This window comes from Aquila chrysaetos, chromosome 13 (genome assembly GCF_900496995.4).
Source record: "Aquila chrysaetos chrysaetos chromosome 13, bAquChr1.4, whole genome shotgun sequence".
Taxonomy (NCBI): Eukaryota; Metazoa; Chordata; class Aves; order Accipitriformes; family Accipitridae; genus Aquila; species Aquila chrysaetos.
Genome location: NC_044016.1, coordinates 14,120,837 through 14,146,481, shown reverse-complemented (window position 1 = coordinate 14,146,481; position 25,645 = coordinate 14,120,837). Strand labels below are relative to the sequence as shown.

The 25,645-nt window shown below is 38.1% G+C and overlaps 1 protein-coding gene across 5 annotated transcripts in view; it reads right to left on the bottom strand.

Annotated features, from left to right (window-relative positions):
* Positions 1–25,645, bottom strand: part of MTA3 (metastasis associated 1 family member 3) — a 228,288-nt gene that overhangs the window by 121,050 nt on the left and 81,593 nt on the right. For 3 of the 5 annotated variants that reach the window (XM_030035048.2, XM_030035050.2, XM_030035049.2), the window contains exons 11-16: positions 23,578–23,636; positions 20,960–21,084; positions 19,507–19,658; positions 18,786–19,008; positions 10,228–10,314; positions 4,765–4,911 (exon numbers count right to left, since the gene is read on the bottom strand). In XM_030035048.2, coding sequence (XP_029890908.1) covers positions 4,765–4,911; positions 10,228–10,314; positions 18,786–19,008; positions 19,507–19,658; positions 20,960–21,084; positions 23,578–23,636 — 793 coding nt within the window. Of the gene's footprint in view, positions 1–3,711; positions 3,875–4,764; positions 4,912–10,227; positions 10,315–18,785; positions 19,009–19,506; positions 19,659–20,959; positions 21,085–23,577; positions 23,637–25,645 lie in introns of those variants that run through there. The other 2 variants (XM_030035051.2, XM_030035052.2) reach the window with 2 other exon arrangements.

Below are 25,645 nucleotides of genomic sequence, written 5' to 3'. Positions count from 1 at the left end.
GTACTTTCACATAGGGTTATGTGAAGTTAATTACGATGAAGCACATATTATAACTGTGTTCTCTGTTTCAAGAAAATTTGGGGCAGGAAAGATTCCAGTCTCCCTCCTTGTCAGTTAGGCTGCTTATATTTTCATGTGTTTGTCAAAGGAGAGTCTCAGATTCCCCATGGAAAGATAGGAGTGAAACATAAGCCTTTCTTCCTTGCTTATCTCCTCAATAGCCAATAGCATTAGTCATAAGCAGAGAGAGAAGGATTGACCAAAACAGCATCTAAGAGAGAGGGCGCATTTTTTTGAGGTCCTTCTCCCTCTGCCAAATTGCTCATGTCACTTTCCCATCTTGCTGTACCACAGATGTGCGCATTGCTAGGAAAATGGACCCCAAAACTGCTGTCTCATTCTTAGATGCAGCTGCATACTTCAGTATATCCAGGAACAGAAATTTGACTGTTGAAAGAATCCTCTTGAAGGCATCAGGACATCTCAGCCTGAAATACAGCATTGAAGGTCTGGGCAGGGGAAGAGGGAAGGAGGATCAGGGCTATTGATTAAAGTCTCTTCAGCTATGAACAAGCAGTTCTCTTATTTCTGCCCATAAGTCATGAAAATGGTATCAATGGGCACAGACTGATTTCTGTACCTCATTAGTGACGTTAGTACCTTGGACATCCTGTGGATATTCTGATTCTCATGCATGTAAAAAGTAAGGAAATGCCTGCCAGCTGACAGAGATCATACTCATGTAAAATACCTCTACCTGATCTTTCCAAATATTATAAGGAAAATTATCATTACTCACCCTGCCAAAACAATAGCATGATGTGAAACTTGACTGCTTGGATGTACTGTTGCTCACAGTTAAGCAGCTTGTGGGTGAAAGTAATTGCTTGGAATAATTTCAGACACTGTAATTTAAAGATCAGATTCAAAATATCTACAAAGCACTTTACAGTCACACCTAAATCTTCCCAGCGTCAACTCCAGTCATAAAATTGGATATACGTAACATTCTGCAACGTTGTGATTTTCTGAAGACGGAATTTTCCCATTTGAAAGAGACTGTCTTCACCACTTAAATATGTTGTGTTGACTTTATTTTCAGCAGCAGTGGAAATACTGCATCTCAGAGTAGTTAAAAGCACCAGCATGCACATTACACAAAAGCTCCCCAAAGTACTTGTGATTTTTTTCCATAATAGAAAAAAGCTTTCTGGCATTTTTCATTCCATCCTACAGAATGTGAGATTTGCTGTTGTTTGAAAATAAAAGGAAAAACACTTTTCTAAGACCATCCAGAAAAAGCCTTCCTCCTACAATAAAGGACACACACAAGTACAAGATCTTCTATCTAGTTACAATACACAATGCTTAAGCAGGGCAATTTTACTTAAGTCTACGCCTTATGCATGGGTTCATGCATACAACTACAACTGTCAGCCACCAGCGACTGACACTCAGATGAGTTAATAGCAAGACATCAGGGCACAAACCCCACCATTTATGAAGAGATAAATGAGTTCCCTCATCATTCTCGATAAAGATTGAGCAATAGTAGTCAGAAATGACAGACTCCCTCACCCCTATCAGTTGCACCAGACTCTTGCTGGAGGTGCATCCATGGAAAATTGAAAGGGAAACTTGTGCTGCACTGGCCAAAATCAAGACTCAAGCCAACATAAGACTTCTCTAAGAAATGCTAATCATGTTCTTGTTTATTACTCTTAAAAGCATTAAACCAAATATTAAAGATGTTTCTCATAATCTTCCCCCACTCCCCCATACAAGCATAAAGAAGTGCCATTTCCATATTACATTGCTTTGTTTCCAGCCAATAATTATTACTTTGTTAATAACAAATTCTGTCAAAATACGGCACTCAACTCACCTAGGCAGTAAGACTGACTTTAAACATGCCAATCTAAATATATATTTACGCAAGCCTAAGTGACATTTACTTGAATGCTGTAAATTATTGCATATCTTAAGTAAACATATTTATATGGCTTATTTACAACAAATTTCTAATACTGTTGGAAAAAAGCAAACCTGAACATGCAGACATTTCTGTGTCAATAACATTAAGATTATGAAAATAGCAAGAGATAAGACTTAATATAAGCCCACTGTGCTACTTTTTGTTTGCTCATTTCAGGAAAACATGCACTGAAAGACAGAATATATCATCATCTCCATAGCAGGCTTTCTGGATACTGTTAATTGATACAATGCAGTCAACCCTGCAACAATCAATAGTATTCTGGAACCAAAAAAGCCTTTTAGTATATTTATAGTAACACAAAAAGTCTGGAGGTTGGTAAAACCTTTCATTGCACAAATAGCACACCGTGGTCAGTGGAATTACACAGAAACCATAATTTCCCAAGTTGATCTGGTCACTGAGTTTTTGATGTCTACTAAAGAGAAGCTGGATAAATTACAGCCAAAAAAAAATGTATTTTATATTTACCAATAATCAGAGGAGGAGTTAAATTGTAAATATTAAAGGTAATCGTTTTTAAGTCAAAAGGAACAGAGGACCTGTGCTGTTGAGTACCATTACTACTGATTTGTTGCTTTTTCTTTGCATTTTATTTACAATTTGCAGGCTTTTAATTAAAGAGAGGGGCTAGGATAAGAACCAAAATAGCCATTTTTAAATAGTAAAATAGCCATTTTTACGCTAACAAAATACAGATTTCAGTTATTTAGGATATATGCTTTCCAGTAAGTTGTGTTTTCACAGAAGATTAGATAAGCAGAAATAGTCATCTCCTAAAGCAGTGACTTACAGTTCTGAATACTAATTTTTCAAATTAGATTTTGTGCAAATTGCCTTGACACAGTTGTCTGACTGTTTGATACAAACTAATCAGCGTGGCTAATGACTGGTTTTATACACTCTTTACTTTGAAGAGAACATCCGTACTAAGTAGAAGGAAAATTCTAGACTTCCAAGCATGCCTCCTTACAGGGACAGAAGGAGGGACGTAATCATAATAATGTTTACCTTGAACTTATTGCTACAGCTTTCTCTGCAGTAGAAATGTAACATCATCTTTATTTCCAGGTGAAAGTCATTCATCTCTCAAAGCTCATATGGAAAGCCCAGTCTAATGGCCAGCATTGGTGGAGGGGGGAAGCAGCAACTACTAGACCATCCCTGCAGAACTCCACACTCAAAGATCATAGTGGAAATTCAGCATTTATGGCTATGCCTATTAATGTCATCATCTTTTCTTCCAAGTACAAGTCACATGGTTGTCATCTTGGTCCACCGAATAGCTTGTGTTGCCGTGCATGTTATTTGCCTCCTGTGTAATGACTGTTCGCACACTGAGCAGAGGTCCAAGCGATCCTCTCTTCTGTGTATACTAAATAACCACTTCTTGTCAAAGTGTGTAGTAATTTCTGTCTAGGTATTATTAAATGTACAGTAGGTATTTTCACTGCAAGATACAAATAGTGTTGGCAATGACAGAAAAACATGATCATTATGGGAAGATGATGGATAATGGATCAAGTTTTTCTTCCTGTATTTGGAATACTATTTCTATTAGTTTGTCTAAAAGGGGAGTCTGTCTCATTTCTACCTCGACCTATTCTGTGAAGCATTAAAACAGTCACCTCCTTTGAGCAGATCGTGTCCTGAACAGTCTATTTCAGAGCCTAACTTCTTTCAGATTTCTAATCTCAACAACCTTGTTCAATTACAGAACAAATAAGCTAATGGCTTACAGAAGTTACATCTCACAAAAACAGAGTTCAGGAACACTTGCATTTCTTTTCAGTGCAAAGAAATTATATCCTGCTGGATTCTCCTCTTACTTGGACATGAAGTAAAACTGTTCACAGTTCCAGTTGAAAACCTTTCTTTCTGCTAATGATTTAAAAAAAAAAAAAAAGAAAAATGGTAATCCACAGTCATTTTTCAGAATAAAAAATAAAGATTATTTGAGGAAAGTTAGCCTTACCCAGAAGTTTCCATCAGTTTTTGCACAGCTTCATATCTGCTCTCTATTTGCACCATACTGTAATGAAGTGGCTGGATACAACAGGCTTAAAGATCACCTCTGGCGCTGCATAGTGTACAGGAAAAGCCTCTCCTGTACCTCTGTGACAGCCCTTTCACTTCCTCCTCCGCAAGCGGTATAAACGCAGGTACAATCGCTTCCTAAGGAGTGCCTACCTTCCACCAGTCCTTACTGCCAGGACTACTTCTTGTTTGAACTGACTCTTTGACACTGGTCTTGGGATGCAAGACGCCAGAAGTTTTTTTCCCCTCTATTACCAATAGCACTGTTGAGAATCCAGACTAAGCCGTGTTTAGAATTCACATAACAACAAAGGGATTGGCTGTAAATTAGCAGGCCCAGTATGTAATAAGTAATTTCACACAGAATAATTCAAAGGGTCTTGCAGATCTCTGCAAAATATTTCTTCAAATAAAAACGCAAAGCACTAAGGCAAAACAAAACATGTTGCATCTCTGCCTTCACCAAATTTGTTTTATTCTTTTCTCATCCTTTTATATCAATATTACTAAGAAAAATGGTAAAAGGGGTTTTTGTAAGAGGTGCCATTAATATATCCATGTTCAATAAACAAGCACCACCATTGACCGCATTAAGAACCAATGCTATACACACACTATCCATGTCTTACATTTGTCGGTCTGTACCCGCTTATTTAATGTCATCTCAGGTCCACAGAAAGTTTTGCAATTCAGAGACTTAAAGAATATTTCTTTTATATTCCTTCACATACCATCAAGACCATTATGATGGCTGTAGTTTCTTTTTCCCAAAATACTTAATGAAGAGTGATTGGAGGGTGCAAGCAGTCGTTTTGCACTTGGACTTTGAAGGCTTGGTGTTGACCTGATTACATTGGGTTTCACTGCAGGATGAATCTCTGTTTGAGACGAGAGAGAGAGAGAGAGAAAATATACATACTTGATTTTAAAAATAAATAAAAATAGTCTATTCAACATATTAAATTTACATTTAAATTTCCAGTGAAAGGAAAGAAAGTTTCTTCTGCAGGAGTGTGTTTACAGGACCTTGAATAACAATTCAAACACAAGTCTTCACACCTACAGTTCCTTCAAGTAAGAAAAATCTATTTCACTTTAGATTGCCCAAGTTCAATATTATGGTTGTAGATGTGTAAGGATTTCAGAGGTTGAAGAGATAATACAAATCAATCTGAAACAGGACTGTGTTTACATTTTCCTACCCTTTTGAGGTTTGTATTGGAGCTACATGCCTACAGATTTTTTAGCAAGCAAATAAAAGCATTTTACTATAGTGAAATCACCTCAATACCTCGAGCTATTCAGTATTTTCTGTCCCAATAACAAGCTTTAAGGGATCTTCCCAAACACAGGTCACCAGGTGCAAGAGTCAGGGGGCCAGCCACAGCAGAGCTCTGGAGCTAGAAGTACCCCAAAACTGCAGCAGGAACACAAAAATCATTAAGACTGCAGTGGGTTCCCCAGGTACTGCCAGACTCCCATACAGAGTCATTACTGGGGAGCTTCAAATGTACCAGAGTATCTAATATGGTTCACGGGGCAGGATTATTTTGGAGAAGGAGGAAGAAAGGTGCATAAGAGGCAGCGAAACGCATCTGGCCAGCACACTTCAAGGTGGCAGCTGCTGTGTTTGCCAAAAGCTGATACAGCTGTATGGAAATTTCTCTGTGGTCTGCCAGACAGAAGTGGCAAAAGGAAGCCTCAGTAGAGTCTGCTTGCCCTTCACCAGGCATTTGCTGAACCAATTAACTTATTCCCATCACACATTTGGGTTCAAAATGCCACCACTGTATATGCCCTCAGACCGATCCAGATTTGTGAGGGATGTCAGACTGCTCAAGGGCAGGTCCCCGTCCCTCTGACACGGCCACAGGGCACCAGCTGCTGCCACCACTGCAGAGGTTGCGAGACACTTGCAGCCCGATTACAGCCGGCCACCTGATTGCCCCAGGGAGTAGAAGAGACCTCTGGGCTGAGAATGTGAGGGCAGAGGGGCTGGGAGACAGATCAGGAGAGTCAGCTGCCCAAGGGGAGTAAGATCAGAAGGCAAAAATTAAGTACTTTCTCATTTGTAGCCTAGGCTTCCAGCTCCTGAAGAGTGCCGCTTTCTGCTTTTCTGTTTATAAAATAAAGCATCGAAGCTGGGAATATGCAAAATCTAAAGTGAGGCCAGGTATCCAAGGAGGAGGCCCTCCAGCCTCTACCATTCCCAGCTATCAAGCAGGAGAAACAGAAATCATTGCACAAAGTTGAAGTCTGCTGCGACAGCAGATTTTTCCTCTTTCAGAAATGCCAAGGAAGTCTGATATCTGAGCGCCCGCCTGCCCAACCTCACGCTCTCGCTCCCACGGCAAGCCTTCACCGGCAGCCTGCAGGTACCCAGCCCACCCAGCCCGACTAGCAACCAGCCGTGGCTGCAGGGGAGGCTGGGGGTGTGCCGCGAGAAGTCGTGATAACCTTTAAAAGGCAGATACATAAAGGTGGGACAGCCAAACAGTTTCATCAGTATCCAAACAGGTAGAAAGGAGCAGGATGGCCACAGTGACTTGGCCAGGCTGCACTGGGAACAGCATGCCAGGAGGAGACAACGCCAACAATTTTCACATTTGAAAAGACTTTGCTTAACTGTTAACCGCTGGTTTGGTCAGAGCTTGCAATCATAGTCTTAAAGCATGAACACCCTCATCCAAGATGCTTCAAGAGGGTCAGATAAGAAAGAGTATGGTAGTGTACAGACAGGTGTTAGAATAGCACAGTGCTGGCGTACAAGTAATTGCGTCAGGGCAGTCCTGTACATTCGGGTATGCCTGTAAAGGCTAGTCTGATGTCACCGATCTTCTCACCACTTACTGAGATGACAGCTTTTTACTGCCATTCACCGCAGTACTCTTCTGCTTTTCATATGAAAAGAGTTTAGGAACACCACGCACCCAGCAGATTTCATGGCATGTCCCATTCTTCATGCTGTAGAGAACAAGTGTCTATTTTGGTTTTTTACCAAAAAGGGAACAGAGGCGTGCTTAATGTTATGAACACTACTGATTGCTAAAGCAAACCTTTAAAGTGAAATAGAAAGGTTTGCACCGTTTGCTGAAGATGATTGGAATTTGGATTCTAAAATGTTCATTTGGCAATCTTTTCCAATTTTCTGAAGGAAATGGTTAATAGTCAGGGCTAACACCACTAAAATACTACCTTATTTGCCAAAGAGCTCCAGCAGCAACCGCAGTAATCCCAGCAGCTGCACCAACATACAACAACTCATAAACTCCTTCTGGCTACAGCGTATAGGACATGTAATTTTATATTTTCAGTGTGAGCAAACAGTTGAGAAGGAAGCATTTTCTTCCTTTGACTTTTCTTCAGTTTGGAGGCCACTAATCCTCCATTAGTTTACCACAAAGGCTGTCCTGTCTCTTTCTGCAGTAGAGGAAGGTAGCAAGACCAAGCTCTCCCTTTAAGTTCTAGAAACAAACTTAATTAAACAGCCAGGACCACTTCCCAATGGATTGAGTCCTTCCTATGGGGTCTTTACACCTTAGACTCACTCATCCTCTACATATAGACTTGCTTCAAATACTAGCATGCTTTAGATCAGCACTTTCTAACTAGCTGCTTCATCACACCTGAGAGGGGTAATGAGGCATTTCAGGGGGTTTGCCTGAATTATATTATCCCATCATATTATTGTATTATGGAATAATAGTAATTAGGGATCTTTTAATTCCTGCTGTGCCTACCCTTGTTCTATTGTCTGGTACTTCACTGAAAATCTCCTAGTCACCTGCACCTTCTGCTTACTCAGAGAACTAACTATAACATCCAAATAACCCAAATTATCCCTTTACCCACACAACAAATAACCAGTTGGCCACATTCAGACTGTACGATCGTTTCTGAAATAAAAATAAAACAGGAGTGAGAAATGATACTTGAATGATATATTAGGAACCCTTTTTATACGACCAAGTTGCAGCCCCAAACAAGTAAATAACAACTCTAAAAACTTCTCCCATTTCTGCTAATGTCACTAGGGTAAAAAAAATAAATAATCCAAAGCAAACAAAGAAAAGCTGAAGTCTCCTACTGAGGCACTTAAATAAGTATCCTGGATTCCAGAGGTGCTTAAGCAGCTGCACCTCTCTCCCATCTCATCTCCTCAACATGCATCCCAGCTGGAAATGTTAGCCTGGTTTCCTCTTAACTAGGAGGTAATATAGGACATTTAATTAGCCAGTGGTTCACCTTAGGGGGTTTGTTTAGTAAGCACAGTGATGACTGAAGAGATTAGAGGGGATTAGCCCCAGCTCTCTAGAGGACAGGGCCTACTTTTAATGCTTAACCTATCTCACCTGTGGAACTGGCAGCCAAGAAGCAGAACAGGGATAAAGGGAAGCAATAATGCAGGGTGTGTAGGGCACTGAAATCCTCTCTGCCTTACCATTAGGGCTGAAAACAGTAGTGCCCCGAGACACACGATTAACTGTATGCCAATAAATGTCTGTGGGAATGGCACGGAAGGAATTTTTAAAAGAAAACAAATGCCTCCTGTATAAGCTATGACATGATATTTAATACTAAGTTTTATGAGAAAAATAATGCAAGCATTACTTATTCTCTGGAACATGCAAAAATCCCAAATAAACAAAAAAACCCTCACAAACAAACTAAACTAAAAACAACCCCACCAAGCTAAATGGCAAACAAAAAGCCATTTTCTAGCCATCCTTATACACCTAATTCAGATGCATGTATTCAGCTACACTGGGTACCCTTCATATCCCTGTAACACATACTATTTGCCATCAAATGTAGTGAGATACCTTTACTTCCCATGCCGTCAAATGCTAAGTGGACTCTACAGATACCTGGTATATTTTAGCACTGTTGATCTTCTACAAAACCCTCACCTAAGTACATATAATGCTGTCTGACACTGTTCAGCCATTTGCTCCCATTAACCCTACAGACTTATGCTTCCAGAGGTATCAAGACAACCCCTCACCGACTAAATAAAATGCAGGCACTAAAAACATGCAGTATCTTCTAAGATTACACATGCTGCCGTTTCTTCCTTTGACTGAACAGACGGGTCAGCCTGATGAACCATCTCCCATCTGATTACCTCCCCTTACAATCACAGCTCCACCAAGTCAATCAAAGCAGTCCTTTCCTCATCCACTCTAATGACAACATACGTAACACACACAGCTGGCATGCCTGTAGGAAATTATCACTGGCTTTTTTCTTAAACTCCAGGGCAGAAGGAATCAAAATTCAGTAAGAGTGGGCATTAATTCTTCATTATCCAGTTTTCTGAAGTTTGGATTTTGTTAAAATCGATGTTCTGGAAGAACAGTTATAACTACATTAATAGCTGATTTCTATTTCAGTAAGAGACTGTTATTGTTTACTTTGTTCCAGTACAAAAAAAGCTCCTGTTGATTGAAATTTTGAGCAAAACATCAAGACTGAGCTCCACCCTCAGCTTCCCTTCTGTAGAATGGGATTAATACACTGCAGAATTACTCTCTGCTTTTCTGATCAATGGACTGATTTCTGTATTCATTTGAGGATTAATAGAAAGCCTCTGGGGTATCTCAACTCTTATATGACTGTGTAAATATTTGTCAATGGTGGTTCCTTGCAAAGAGGATGATTTTCATTTTTTTAATAAGGAATCACAATTACTAGATTTCTCCTCTCCCCATTATCTTATGTGAGTTCATTATCCTCTTGGCTGTGATCTCAGTACAGATTTCATCACATCTTTTAAAATCACATCATCAAATTAAAAGATCAGTGTCTAAGTGTGGCTGAGGTCTCCTCATTTTAAGTACACAGGAGTATTACAAGTGCATTCAAGGGGCACAGCAGAGCACCACTGAGTATACTGAGTATCTCCCCTTTGAGCACTTATTTTTTTATTTAGACTACCAGTCTATTTTTCACATTGTAAATTACATCAGGTTTCACTCTGTCATTTTAAACCAGTATCAGAAGGCCTTCTGCCTACATCCTGCAAGTTCAATCATGCAGTTTTGCAACTGATAGCAGACCAGACTTTTTATTAATTTTATAGTTTTCTTGTTGCTAAAAGCGTAAATCTCTAATTCTATGCATATAGGGTTTTTAAGTATCAGTACACACTGAATATTCATCTGGTTTGTTATTCTCTGGAGGCAGATACGCACCTAAATACCCAATGATACATGACAGTGGTTTTCTGGTGCTTTTTATCTTCAGAGGATTTCCAGCAAGTTCACAATGTCGATCTGCATCTGAGAATTTTAAAGAATAAAACTCAGTTTAAATATTTTACTGTTACAAATATAATTAGGACACACCAACCATTGCATTTTTACAACAAATTTCTTTTTTCCTTTTAGCACATGTTCTTCTTTTTTTCATCAGCACTAATAATGATGGATATTTAGAGGCAGGCCATGTCCTCATTCATGCAAGTGATGTTATGATTTTTTTTAAATTATTATTATTTTTAAAAGTTAATGTAAGTTCTAACACAAATTGACCACATTTTTTGCTTACAAAGTCTTTTTGGAGACAGTCAGCTAGGCAAATGAAACATGTGAAAACATGAGTACTAAAATAAAAGCAGCTCTGGCTATTAAAAATAATTTACATTGAATTCTTCACTGTTTTCTACAAGCTTGTCTGGCTTTAAATAGGGTAACACAGAAGTAAGAAGGATTTAGTTGGGACTACTGATTTCTCTCATGCCTTACTCACATGGTATGGTGATTCATATAATTCTTAATAAGTAAAACAGAACTCGGGCCATCATGGCAAGTTGAAGGTTAAAAAAAAAAAACAAACCAAAAAACCCCTTTACTATAACTTTTGAACAAAGTGGTCAGTTGTGACCAGGTATAACAGAGCAAAAAGGTCTCAAAGATTTTAACTTCCTGTAAATTAAAATAAGCAGTTCAGTAACTACCTTAAATTTGATGCTACAAGTATGAACTCACACCTTTAAAGGCACTACATATACACAAGCAGAGAATCTGTCTAAATGCCCCAAACATAGAAGTGTTACTATGAAGAGGTTCATGCTTAGACCGCGGAGTCAATCAACCTAAGGCAAAAATTCACAAGACACTAGGTTTCAGTAAATAGTTTCAAGACTACTGGAAGAGTACTATCTTTTTTTTTTAAATGACTCAGAATGATTGGGTTATCTGTCTCCCAAAAGCACATAAGTAATCCCCATAGAGGGCCTCCAGTATCCCTAAAACACAGGTATTCTGTTTTGTACAAAACTGCATTAATATGCTGATTGCATAGATCTAGAATTCTTTCACGTGGAATTACTTCCTACATATACATACCTACGTGTACACCTTTCTTTGTATAGGTTTCACATACACCCATGCAGATCTGCATTTTCCAACAAGCTTTACAGGAGCTACATATTATAAACAGATTATAGTAATTGTAATTCCCCTTTGCCTCCACCTTGCGTTTTACCAAAATGTTCCTGTTTGCTTCATTCCAGCACATGAGATGGAGTCACACAAAGAGGATAAGACACTATATAGAAAAATTTACAATCCCTTTATATATTCTATCCAGCTCTGTGTAAAAACCATGTAGGTCATGAAACCCCAGCAATGACTGAAATAAGTATTTCAGTACGTTCACAGATGTTTTCAATGCAACAGACAGTGCACAACTTACTTCAATATATTAAGGAATCTACTTGAAATTCTGGAAATGCAAGCTCGTATCTGGGCAGCCCAAAGATGCCAGAGCCCTAATGCTGAGTACACAAAGTGCTTTTTTATTTTATATTAGTAACAAAATATACTGTTCTCAGTGAAAAAAAAAATGCACTGAACCTGGTGCCTGGAATGTTTTTAATATTCCACAACACTTGAAATATTTTAAGTGACAGAGTAGAACGATGTGTCTCCACTGTCTCCCTTAAGTAAAATAAGCACAGACTATACAGTAAGTATTTTAAAGTTAACTTTGGGACCAGCAAAATATCTCCTAAGAAGTAATTAGCAAGAAAATTTTCCATCAACATGTCTTGACTGTAAAAAAAGACATTGAATCATGTTGAGATATTAATATGCTGACTGAGAATACAGACTGCAAAGAAAGCACAATATCCATGCTGACGCAAAGCATGTTCACCAAAGGTACCAGGTGGGTATTCCAAAGCACACTTATCCAGTAAAACAGTTCAATATGTTTAACACAGCAGCAAACTTTAATCCACAATATGGTACTCCCATAAAAAGTATAATAAACTTTATGATCTTTATGCACTACATACAGAAAAACACAAACATTAGATTGTGCATCACCCTCAAGTGTAAAACCATAGAATAAATTTTAGGTAGGAAGTTGTCAAAACCAAAATTAGTAACAAGTCCTAAAATCAAACACAGGCTTCCACATGAACAATAAAAATCTTCTGAGATCAGTGAGGGAGTGGAAGCTATGAGAAAAAAAAAAATTAAAAAAAGAGTATTATATTTGATAGTGTATTTTTTCAAACATATGAAAAGCAGAAAGTGTGCTAGTGCCTGTAGCAATAGGAGATGATTAAGGTGTGAGGAAAATAGACAAGAAGGATAAAGGCACGGCAGAAAAGCCAAACGCATTCTTTGCATCAGCGTTCACTGCAGAAGAACTTAAAAGAAGCTCACTTTCAAAATTCTTTTACGAGGAAAGTATGAGAACTGCGTCATGTCAAAGGGTCCATAGGAAATATTTCAAAACAGGCTGGTTAATGAATACAAACAAGTTACCAGGACCAGGTGGAATTCATCCAAACAGAAACTGCTGAGCACGTACACTACTGGTGTGTAACTAATGCTCAAACTGGTCTTGGTTCAAGAGAACAAAAACACGGCAAATGTGATAACATTCTTCAGTAAGTAGGTCTGCAGACTGGCAAAAGGGCTGAACTATTAATACAGGCATACAGTTAAATACGGAAACATCAAGGGAGCCAACAAAGACCTTGAAAGGGGAAAACACGTTTAATGTGCTCGCATTGTTCAGCAGCATGTCCTTGCAACAAGGACGATGGCACGTTCGGGCCTTACCAGCAGAAGAGCAGCCAGCAGGGAGAGGGAGGTAACCCTTCCCCTCGGCCCTTGTGAAACCACGTCCAGACCCCAGGATCCCCACTACAACAGAGATATGGGCATACTGGAGCGAGTCCAGCTGCTGGTGAGTCACCAAGCTGGCTGGGGGCTGGAGTACAGGACATACCCAGGGAGTCTGAGGGAACTGGGCCTGGCAGCCTTCAGATGAGGCGGCCGAGGGGAGACCTGGCTGCCACCTCTAACTACCCAGGGGCAGAGCACAGGGAAGGCCGAGCCAGACCCCTCCCGGAGGTACGCAGGGGTAGGACAACATACTCTTGCTGTCTGTGGCAACAGACACAAGCTGGGAGATGGGAAATTCTTGCTAGATGTAAGGAAAAGATCATTTACTGTGAGGTTGATCGAACATGGAACAGGTGCCCAGAGAAGCCGTGGAGTCTCCATCCTTGCAGATACACAGATCTCACCCGGACAAAAAGCCCCCGAGCACAGGAACTTCATGCAGGGGGTGGGATCAGACACCTCCACAGGTCCCTTCCTACCTCCATGTTTTGTAAACCAGTAACGGCAAGTGTCACAGGTCTGCCAGGATCCTCTGCAGGAATCGTGACATGTACGCAGGCAGCTGATCTGGCATCCAACTTGGCATTTCAATTAGCTTTCAAAAAACTCTGTCACCAAAGACCGTTGCTGTCCAGCTGTTACATGGTAAAAGAGAAGTTTTTTTCAGGGATTAAAACCTGATTAAAACTAATTGTCTATGTAAGCCCCAAAGGATCTGTGCAGTTCAACATATAAAAGATCAGGAAAAGAGGTGGTTAGAGAGTTAAAGTTTCCTAGGAAGAAATTACTGAGCACAATCAAAGCTAAAACCGATTGCAAAGGACATCAGCAGCATCAAGCAATAAATGTAAATTAACTCTTAAGGGGTAAAATGACTGTAACATAAATACATAATGATGGGTTCTACACCACCATCATGCAGAACAGAATTCCTGGAGTCAGTGTCAACAGTTTTCTAAAAATATCTAGACAACACTAAAGACTGGTCACTTAAAAAGAAATTAAAATTAGAATATTAGAAATTATAATAGGAAAATAGAAAACCTGTGACACTAAAATGATGGGAAACCTGTATCTTGAAGTGCATGTAATTTGGAGCACCATAACCCTAAAGAGGATACAATACGATTAGAAAAACTCCAGGGAACAACATTATGAACCACAGGGTGAAACAGATTCTTTATGACGTTTTAAACAGACCAAATCTTTAACCTAGAAAAGTGATGACTGTTGTGGGTATTACAGAGGTCAACGAAATCAGGAATGCTATGGGGAAAATAATAGCGAATGAGGCTTGTTCTTTCACATTTGAAAGGGTTTTTTAATGATTTCCTTTTTTTAAACTAGATTTGTAGGTCTCTTTAGCTTAGAGACTCTCACTGGGGAGTTATTTCTCTTTGACATTTCATCGTATCTCTATCAAAATTCAGATTATCTAATGAATGTGCTGTGCTCTATATACTCCCTGAATTATATTCTTCTTAGAAGCTTTGGGAAAAAAATAGTGTGTTCTTTTAATTATTTTACTGGCTACTAAAATCTGGCACAAATTGTATTCAAAGATAACAGTAGGGAAAATATTTTCATCCTAGATGCAGCCAAAAGATCTTCTGTAGCTATCAAAATCAAGGATACAAAACATTGTTTGTGAGCCAATACCCATAAATGTTACTCACTTCAGATGAATGGGTAGTTTTATGTCAGTAAAACATAGGCTGTATGCTTACAAAGACAAATCAGTAACATTTTGCATATTCTACTTAATTTTCACTTGTCTTTGTTTTATCAAACCAGATCACAACAAGCAAGTACTGTGTACCAAACTTGTTATTAAATCTGCAGATTTAAAGGTACGTTAAGTCTTCATCATAAACAGTATACCCATTTCCAGATAACTATATATATATTATACAGCTAATATATTACCATCCACTGAAAATATTTTGACAATCATGTCTACACAGACGGAGTACAGTTACCCAAATTTAAATTACTATAATTAATATATAGTTATATTCATAAAACTATATCCAAGCAGGGAAAAAAAAAAAAGTCCCTCACAAATCTTCCTGTGTTGAAGTAATAAGGTTCTCAGATCACGGCTTACTGCCATGCTTGTAAGCTCGAGAGAGATCCAATCTTGTCAGTGACTGTCTGGAGAAGAATGCCCACTCTGGTTTTCTGTGATTAAGAGACGTTCCATAGACAGGATAATTTTGCTTAACTTTCTAAAAAACGTGCAATATATTTAAAATAAAATGAAGGTATTTTGCCTAATTTACAGCACGGGAATTTCCTCCTACCAAAACAGTTCACCAATTCTAATTATTCCCGAAAAATCCATCAGACAAGTTTACTGTCAACAACTACAGCGAGTCTATTCTCTTCAGGTGGAACAAAGTCTGAGATTGCCACAATGGGTTGTGCTCCTAGCAGGAGATGCCATGCCTTCTCAACCTCCCGGTGACCATCCCTAGATTGAATTGGGATGTAAATGCATTGTCTCCACTACCTCCCGCTGGCATCCGAGCAGGGGTCATGCTGTATGGTTCACTAATGAGAAAAACCTAATTCTCTGCATTAACTGAAGGAATGAAGAACATAGAATAGGACCTTGTTTTCTGCCAGTGGATGTAATGGGCCAAAGGCAACGATGTGGGTGGAATTACAGTAATAAAAAAAATGCTCTGTCTGAAAGCTGTTTTCACCTAAAAGATGGCTGGGCCTGAGATTAGCATTCTCAGAGGCTTCCATGCCCCTCCAAAACAAAAGAAGTATCTGCAGATGAGTTCGGGTGGACTGCAAAAATCAATTTATTTTATGAGCAAGCTCTGACTGGCTTTTTCAGACTTTCTGTCTCAGAACTGGGAATTAGTTTCATTTACAACCTGGCACTTCAACAAATTGCACATGACTAAGAGGGCATAAAACCTGGTATGCTGCTGGGGTAAGTGCCCTACCATCCTTCTGTCTTTAGATTTTATGGTTTCTGAGTGTTGGTATGGTGCCTACTGCAATACAGTTGTGAAATGCAGTTATGTTTTCAAGCACTGGTTTGGCACACACAAAGAATCAGGCGAGTGACAAAGCATCTAAGCAGTCATTAGATTCAAGTTTCAGCACAGCAACATGGAAAACGAATTTCAAATCAGTTATTGGATGCCCTAACCATGTCATGCCATATCACATCATGGGTGATCTGCTACTCTGGCCAGCACAATTATAACTTCTATAACACCAACACAAACATTCAGTCAATATTGTAATTACTTAGTGGTATTCAACATATGAAATCGTTACTGTTAATGAAATATCTCATTTAAAAATTAAAAAATTACTTGCATCAAGCTATCCTTAGAAAAGGATTCAAGGCATTCAGGAAGAGAGATCCTATTTAGTCATAACATTAAAATCTAAAAAGTGCACTGAACACAGGTCACCAGATATAAGTACAGGAACAAAACTCGAAAACATTTTTTTTTTTTATTTACTTACTAGGCTTTACTAGAGCGAGAATATGACAATGACAATGCAGGTAAGAGTAATGTACGATTCCACAGAAAGAGATATTGCCAGAAACAGAGTATGTGTGTGTATGTATGTGTGTGTATACACACAGAGAAACATAAGTTAAATTAATTAAATGAGGTATAATCTGGTTTCCGCTATTATGAAATAATTTGAACGTTGTGTTCAAAAAGCATTGACAACTGTGACTCCCCCCCTCCTCCCCAATCTATGTTAGGTCTAATCAGGAAATATCAGCATTCAAAAAGACAAAATTGCAAGGCCCAAATTTTGCTTTAAGCAAAAACAATAATGAAAGGCAAAGACTACAGGAAAAAAGAAAATCTTTCTGCTCTTGTTGTTAATCTGATGCGGCACTTTTTCATTCAAAGGAACAAAGAGGAAGAACTCACAGCACTGCCATTCTGATAGAAGAATGACTATTTCCTGCTGAAAAGCTCAGCTTTTCACTCCTCTGTTTTAAAGTTGAACTGTGTATATAACACTTGTTCTACTATGATGATTAACAGCTGGATGAGACTTTTTTTTTTCCATTTTTTCTCGTCATTAAACAAAAGCTTCATGTTCTTTCAAACTGAGTTACTACAGTGAGTGAGAACAAATATGGATATGGATAAAAAGATTCAATGTTCAAGTGAACTTCTAAAATTAATTTTCCTCCATGATTCAGCAGAAATCAGTGCCAACTACGTAAATTAAAAGGTACGATGCTTTCCTCTCAGAAAACAACTCTTATTTTGTGTTAAGGATTAAAAACATAATCCTAACCCAGCCTTAGACACACTTCTTCCATAAACTACAACCCATTTTATTCACACAGTGGACATATGGTTTCCTTAAATCTGAAAGCTGCTGCTGACTTGCATAGCTTTGAAAGAAAAAAGAAAATGGCCAACAGGGAAACTAAATAAATAAGACAAGGACAATGAACAGAAATATTCATCAAGTTCTGGATGACTGCAGAAATAAGTGAAGAGTTTGATGTGAAGAACGGCTGGTGTTAGAAGTACATGAGAGGAAAATAATTACTGAAAACCAGATTTTAAGCCTCCATGGAGTAAATTTCTTATAATCAACACTGACATCATCAGCATCCCACTTAAATATGCTGGGAAAACATTTAGCGTTAATCTAGTAAACATGGTTATAAACCCAACATCTAATATTCTAAAAAGGTGTCTTCAATTCTAATACAATTCACAGTACGATGAGCCAGCACGGCTCATCTTGGAATACCAAGCATCTGCTCCAAGAACTGCACCTATGGAAGACTGGGAAACATAAACCAAACAGCATGAGCAGTAAAACAATGCGCTCAGCGCAGATACAAAACCTGCTGGAACATTCAGTGACTTTGCGGCAGAACTTACACACATACGCACATGAAGAGACTTACTGTTGGTATCTACAATAACTCCTAACCTTTTGTCACGTAACTAGTGAATTTGTCAGTTCTTTATATTTTGGCTATAAAAAGAACAAGCATAATACAGACTTTTATTTAAAACTAAGATTTAACACAGGAATGGACAAAGAAAAAATGCAACTATGATGTAATAATAAACATGGCTATCACCCACCTGATCACCACAGTAACAAAGGGCTGTATTACAGGCCAGTTTTAAATTCTTATGCATCCTCAGCATCTTATTCCTTGACTAACCCCACGGAGAAGTAGTAAACTAGGTACAGATCTATACTTTCTGCTCAGTGAAAGAATAAACGAACAATATAAAACCAAACTTCTTTCACACTGCCTAGTAGGAAGCATGCTTTTTATGTCACAGCATTGATTTCCCCTCCCTGCCCCCAATTTATTTTTTAATAACAGGTTTTTGTAAGTGAATGAGGTAATAGTTATCCCCTTTTTAATTCATTTGAAATATTTCCCCAGACTGAAATCTGTTCAAGGCAGCCAGACTTTATCCAATGTATTGGTGATATGCTGGACAAATGAAAAAAATGAAAAGCAAAAGTGTATAGACAAGAAATGTTTATTGAAAAAGAAAATAAAATTAAAAGACAAAAATGGGTGGGAAGCACAGCACACAGAACTAAGAATTAAAAAAACATCTTACATTCTGCCTTAATGGCAGCACAGTTAATAGGGACAAAGGGACGTCTTGCTGCCTGCCGCAGCCGGAGAGTATTTTTGCAGACCTGACGGGCCAGTTTTGTCCAACACGTTGTGTGAAGAAAGAAAGCTTGACGTGTTTTCACTGCCGACTTTGGACTTCCAGTATTACGAACTGGAGTTCCCTGTGTGGCCTGCCGGGACATGTGAGTTCTAACGTGGGATTCCTACAAAAAACAAACAAAAAATCACAACCCATACATCTGAATTACAGCATTAAAAAAATCCACAATTTGGATAAATTCACAAGGCTAATCAAATAATATGTATAAGCACTAGACAAAAAAACGGGGCTTATGTAAGAAGCTGTAAAACACAGAGTAGACAACTCTGCTGTGAGTGGATATATAATGCCATTCCAGATAAGATATTGTATAATCATATTAACATTTTATAGATAGCACATCATTTGATTGACAAGATGAATCTGTCCACCAAAAATGCATGAAGTGGATGTTTGTTTATCTAAGGCTTAGTCAAGCAAAGACATGGCAGGACCTGCACACTGTTCAGTTCTACTTAAGACAGGAAAAGGATTAACAAATTGAGTTTTGTAATACCAAAGTTGAACACACACACAAAATCATTCCATTAAATATTCAAATCACAGCAGTCTTGTGAAAGCACCACATTTGATTTTAGGAAAGTTCATCTACAGAACCTACCTCTGTCGGTTGGCTGGAAGAGAGTTTATCATCATCTGTCTGTGTGGGCATTTTCAGGCCACCGTATTTCTTCCAATAAATCCAGCAAGACGCACACAATCTACACTGCATATTAGGAGGACCCCAAGAATACCATTGGTGAGACTGTGGAGCTAAGAAGGAGAAAACAGAACAGGTAAACTGGTGCATGCTACATTCAATATGTTAAATCCAAATGCTGTAATAGATGGCTTTATGTGGCCATGATATAGGGCATTGTAAGAGCATTATATGGATAAATATTTAATACACTTGACATGGAGAAAATAATTTTAATTTTTAGTTGATTTTTTACAAAAGCACCCCAGAAGTCAATTTCCCAAATGGAAATTTTGACAATGCTTCCCTATTTAATTTCAAACCAGGGGCTTTGTATTGCCAAGAAGAGATTTTTCTTCCAGGGGACTACCAAAAAAAAACCCCCAAAAAGCCCCGTAAGTCCTCCACTAGTTCTAATCTTACCCTGGAAGACAGGCTTTATTAAGCTGCTTGTTACTTAGCAGAATTAGCTAAGATTTGTTATTTTTCCTCAAGTCATGCAAAGTGAGTACTTATAAATCAAGATCCGTGTAAGAAAAGGACAAGCACATCTCCTATTGACCTTGAAGATGCATGTATACCTTTATCTTGTGCATGTATACCTTTATCTTGTGCATGTGGAGACTCAGCAGGAAACACTCATTTAACCTTTTTTCTTTTCTTTTTGTAATGTTTCACAAGAAAACTATTCTTTAAAAAAATGTGATTTGAAAAACAACAAAGGATGTAACTGGAACTTCCTGTATACAAAATATGGTTTTAATTTAATTAGTGTTTCAGAGACAGGCAGCCATAGCAATGATAACTGAAGAACTGTCACATGGTAGGCCTTTTCAATTCTTCCCATTTTTAGATTTTATTGTATCCACTCTCATACAACCTATGTTGAAGGCTGTAAGAAGTACAACAAGGACCATCAGAAACACACAAAATACTAGGAAAAAAAAACTACCAACATGCCCTCTCCCTGCCCCCCAAAAACAACGGGGTGGGGATGGGGGGAGAACCCCCAAAACAAAAAAAAACACAACTCAAAAACCCTGCAGCCTTACAGGAGAACCGAAAATAAATTTGAATCTAGTATTCTGAAGGTAAAGGACTAATGTTTCAGTGCCATCATATTATACTACTTTATCCTTCTGTAGTTTCTGAATTGTGAAAAAAAATCATAAAGTGGATTTGAATATTGACATTTAATCAGTATATTGAAGGTAGCTCTAATCTAGAAGTTATTTCTGCCACACAAGTCATTGAAAATTATCCTCTATAGCATGCAATCAGAAGTACATACATTTGTTTCTAAAAAACAGTGCATATTAAGATTAGCCCAAACTCCTGAATTATTAAAAAAAAAACACAAACAAAAATTACTTACTATAGCAGCTTTCACAAGCCCGACCTATTAGCGGGGCCTGTGCCTGATAAGAGGCTCCCATTGCTCCATTGACTGCAGCAGGTTTCCCATTGTTGCTGGATATTTGGTTGGGATTTGGCTTATTGCTTTAAAAAATAAAAATAAAAGTGATTTTACTAACCAGTTAGTCAACATGAAAACAATCAATCTAATTAGCTGCTTTAATACTCAGATTTACAGATCTTTGTAAAATGCTCTCACATGGTCCGAGCTACTTGGCAAGCTAGTAAAAGACCAAGTCTCAGGGTCAAGCATTAACAAAAGCCTGACACAGCACAGAATTTAAGACGGGGGTTCCAGTCAACAGATAAGGCTTTAAAAGGTAAGGCTGGACTTTGAGTGAGCATAACAAGTAAGAGTAGTAACACTGTCTGTAATACTACAAGGCTCTCCACCCTAAAAGAGGGTCTGCTGCCTCTTATCTCAAGCAGAAGTACATACCTTCCCAGCAACTGCAATAAATGTGAATGTACTATAACCCTGGCAAAGTTCGCCCATATAATATCAGGCTGTTCTGTCTGGGTTCTGTCCTAAACTACTTTCTCTCTGTGAAGGCTGAAGAACTGGGTTTGGATTATTTTTTTGTTATATTATTATTGTGATTATTTTACCTACTAATACTTCAGTGAAGTAGCACTTTACAGGTCAGTTAATTCAGAGAGAATTAATATACTCCTCACCAGGTTAAGTACAGTATTTCCAAAGCTCCAACTTTGTGGGTGTTAATTACCCCTTTGACACGCTATACTCTCAATACAATGCAAGGCTGGATACACTGATTCCTAAGATGATTATTCATTACTTTTGGTAGCATAAAATATATTCAAGACTAGTTAAAATGAGTCATTGAAGAAATCTTTGCTGTATCAAGTCTCTAATCCAAATGCCAGCAAGTCTGCCTCCTGCCTTCTTTTTCACTATATCCACCAAGAGACACTTTTACAATTTCCAGATACCCTTTATCAAGTACCGTGGCCTCAAGGTACAAGCGAAGGGATCGAGAGATGATCAAGTCTTGCACATTATGATCTGTTGCTTAGTTACCTTCCAGAGAAGCCATGAATTGAAAGGGACCCTCTGGTATTGAGGGCAGAACCTTGCTTTTACAGGAAATACCTTATGATCAAGTTCAAAAAGGTATTCAGCTCTGAGAATCAATTCTACTCAGATTTCAAATACTATAAATCAGTCTTGAAACAGAACGTTAAGCAATCCATTTGACCACGAGTGCCCTAGATTGCACAGTTATCTTGAGAAGTCCTACCGCCCTCCTACCATTGACTACGCATTTTGTCTTGACATGGAGGCAAAAGACAGACAGTAAGAAAAATAAAAACCACAGAAATCCTACATTTCATAACAGGTTTTGTCATCCAATACAACTAGTCCCTCCTGTGAAAATATTGGCAAAAGTCCTGAATTGTCCACATGGACCAAGGAAATGGAACTGAAAAAGCATTATGTAAAGACTGAGCATCTTACAGTTTTCCTAAAGAAGCCACTTCCCTGAGAGGGTTAGGGAACACTCATACTAGAGTTTTCAGGTTTTTTTAAAAGGCTTCATTTATTACAGACTTGAGCTTCAAAACTCACAACGTTTCTTCATAGATGAGATTAAAAGAATTAATTGAACAGTCTGCTGTTTGTATTATTAAATCTGTTTAAGAGAGAAAAGTCTGTATGAAATATGGAAATGAAGCTCTATTATATGCAATTCATATAAGTCATCAAAAAGACAACAATGGATTTTCAAAGTATTTCATTTGGTATTCTAGTCTTCCGTTATACAAACACTCATAACAATGGGAAATTCACAAACATATAAACTAAATATACCCACAGAAAGCTTAAAAGAATGTCATCTGTAACCCTTTCCCTTCACATAATCTTGAGGAAGTTATGAATATGAAAGAGACAGATTACATCTTGTTTCTGTAAACTACATGTTAAAAAAAGCAGATATAGCATCGAGTTTAAATTTAAAAAAAAACAGATTAAAAACCCCTCAGAAGAAAAGATTTCATTAATAAGACTTGTTCAAAGATATAAGATTTGGCCTGTGTGCTACCTTTAATTTACAGTCAGAACATCTCTTGTCTCTAGCTGAAAAACAGACTGTATCAGCAAGATAAAACTGTAATGGGAAAGTATCCGATATTATTTTATGTAACATTAACAACTGCTTCTGTTTTGAAATACAGCATTTACAGAAATACAAAGTGTTGTGCTACAGGGATTCAGAAGCAATTTTCTGGAAAAAACACTTTTAAAATTATAAGGCCCTTCTTGCATGTGTGCAGTTCATGTAGCATTTCATCACCTTTTGTAAAACTTCTCACAATTCCAGAACAGGGAGTTTGCAGGTCAAAGACAATGGGCTCAGTTAAGTACAAAGGTTTCACTTACGGCGAGAGTTTGTGGCATTTTCTGATTATATCACTGTATATTCTGTTTGTATATAACAAATATTTAGAAAGTAACTATTAAAAAGACAACAGAAAATATCATGCATGTAACTGCACGTTACTGTTTCAATTTTACCTGTGCATTATTCAAAAAAATCACTTTGTTATACTCACTAGGTAGGGATGTATACTTGTTTCAATTTACTTTCTGCTTCAGCCGCTTTCAGACGTTTCTAGTTGAAAAATTAACACATTAAAATATTTTATTATATTCCAGTACAAGATTTCATAAAATTATTTCTATTTTGTGATTCCACAAGAACCTCCAAAACAAGTGTAGAAATCTACAAGATGAAAACCATGAAAAATGATTTCTCTGTTTTTATTATTAGTTAGAAATTATAGCATACTGTCCTCCCCAGTAAAACTCACAGGCCTCACATATGACAACAAAACTGTAAAAACGACAATTATAATTTACATAAATTACATCTACATAAACATGTATGACATTGTGGCTAAACCTCATTGCAGAATAAGTAGAAAATAAATGAATGAAACTGCACATGATGAGTTCCTCATCAGTCATGTAACTCAATACTTCTTGCGTGCTCTGTCAAGCCTGAGGCTAGTATTTTATAAGCAGTATAAGAAAGGGGAACAGTAAAGCCCAGTGACTGTTAGAAATAACTAAACATCTACTTCCGTTAAGTGCCATTAAAACTGTAGCTCAGGAATACAGCAGTAGCAGAACAGCTACATGACTATCAAGACAGTCTGAATTTACTAAATTATTACTTTCTTCATACTTGCAACAAACCCAAAATGCATTGCACTCAAGGTAGTAATACTACTAAAATGTTGAGAAGTTTTAGTTATTGCCATGTATTATACAAGTAACTAAGTAATTTTTTCAGCAATGGCACAAGAAATACAGAGTTCAGCTGTCTACTGGTTATCTGAAACATTTGTCCTTATGTAAAAGATGAAGGAAAAAAGATTATTTCTCTGCTCTTCTTGGATGCAAGACATTACTTTTGTTCGCTTGGGAAAAATTAAAATAAAATTAAAAAAAAAAAAAGAGAAAAGGAGTTGAAACAAGGTCAATTTTATCACAGAGGAGGAAAAAAAAGGGGGTGGGGGGCATTGATATCCAGCAATAATAAACCAACACTACCTCCCCACCTCTCAAGATTCCCCCTTTTCCCCCTTTCTTTATCAGGTGTTTAAAACTCAGTTGTCCATTTCACCTTCAACAGCCAATTCTCTTTGCTACACTCCTATTTTCTGGTATCCAATCTTTGCAAGATTCACAATCCAGGAAGGTATTTCCCATCTTGAGAAAAGTATCATCAAAAATTCTGCTCTGAGAGTTTCTTGCCTTGGCCACGAGGCAAGTCACAGGGTTAATCAGCTTTCCTGGTCGAATAGCCTGAGTAAGCCTCCTCATGTAAACGGCTGCTCTTTTCCATTTCAGAAAGTTGCCTCTGTGCTGTCTGTCCATTGCCATAACTCTCATTTATAAAAGCTGCATCTTTGAGGAGGAATCTATGACAAATAGACTCCTAAGCAGTCCATGCCACCACGAATTAATTCCCATGCAATATGAGAGCCCTTATCCATTTATTTCCAAGATAGGCTTTTTTTTTTTTTTTTAAACAGGTTTTTGCTGTTCACAAATGCCTAGTTGTGTTCATAGCTACAGAAGTGACTTCCATTGATACATCTGGTGCAGTTGCAGTCTTTCCCCAGCACCAGGCTTGGCAACACTGCACTACCCTCAACAGGCCTGTGGCAAAAATGGAAACCTGGTATGCTCTGCCTGCTTAAATCAGTTTCTACAAGAGCAAGCAGAAAGAACATCATCATCATCAGCATGCTCCAAGTCTCATAAATTGATAGTTTTTAATCTGAGAACATTTCACAGCCCCAGCAGAAGAGCTCTCAATGGTGAACTCTTTCTGCTTAACAGCTTCAGGCCACAGGCTTTCCACAACTGTTTCTTTTTCCTTTTCATATTATACCCAACAACATAGAATTTGTTTTCAAACTGAAAAAGCATGCGAGACTGTAGGTCAGCAGGTAACGTGTTCCACAGAGGTTCATAACAAACCGGTCCCATTCTACAAAAAGAACAAATCAATCTCACTGCACACCTAGCAAGATCATCAGAGCAAAAGAGAAAAACACAATAAAGGGAAAGAAATGAGGAAAGTAGCCTTGAAGCACTGCCAAAATGTGA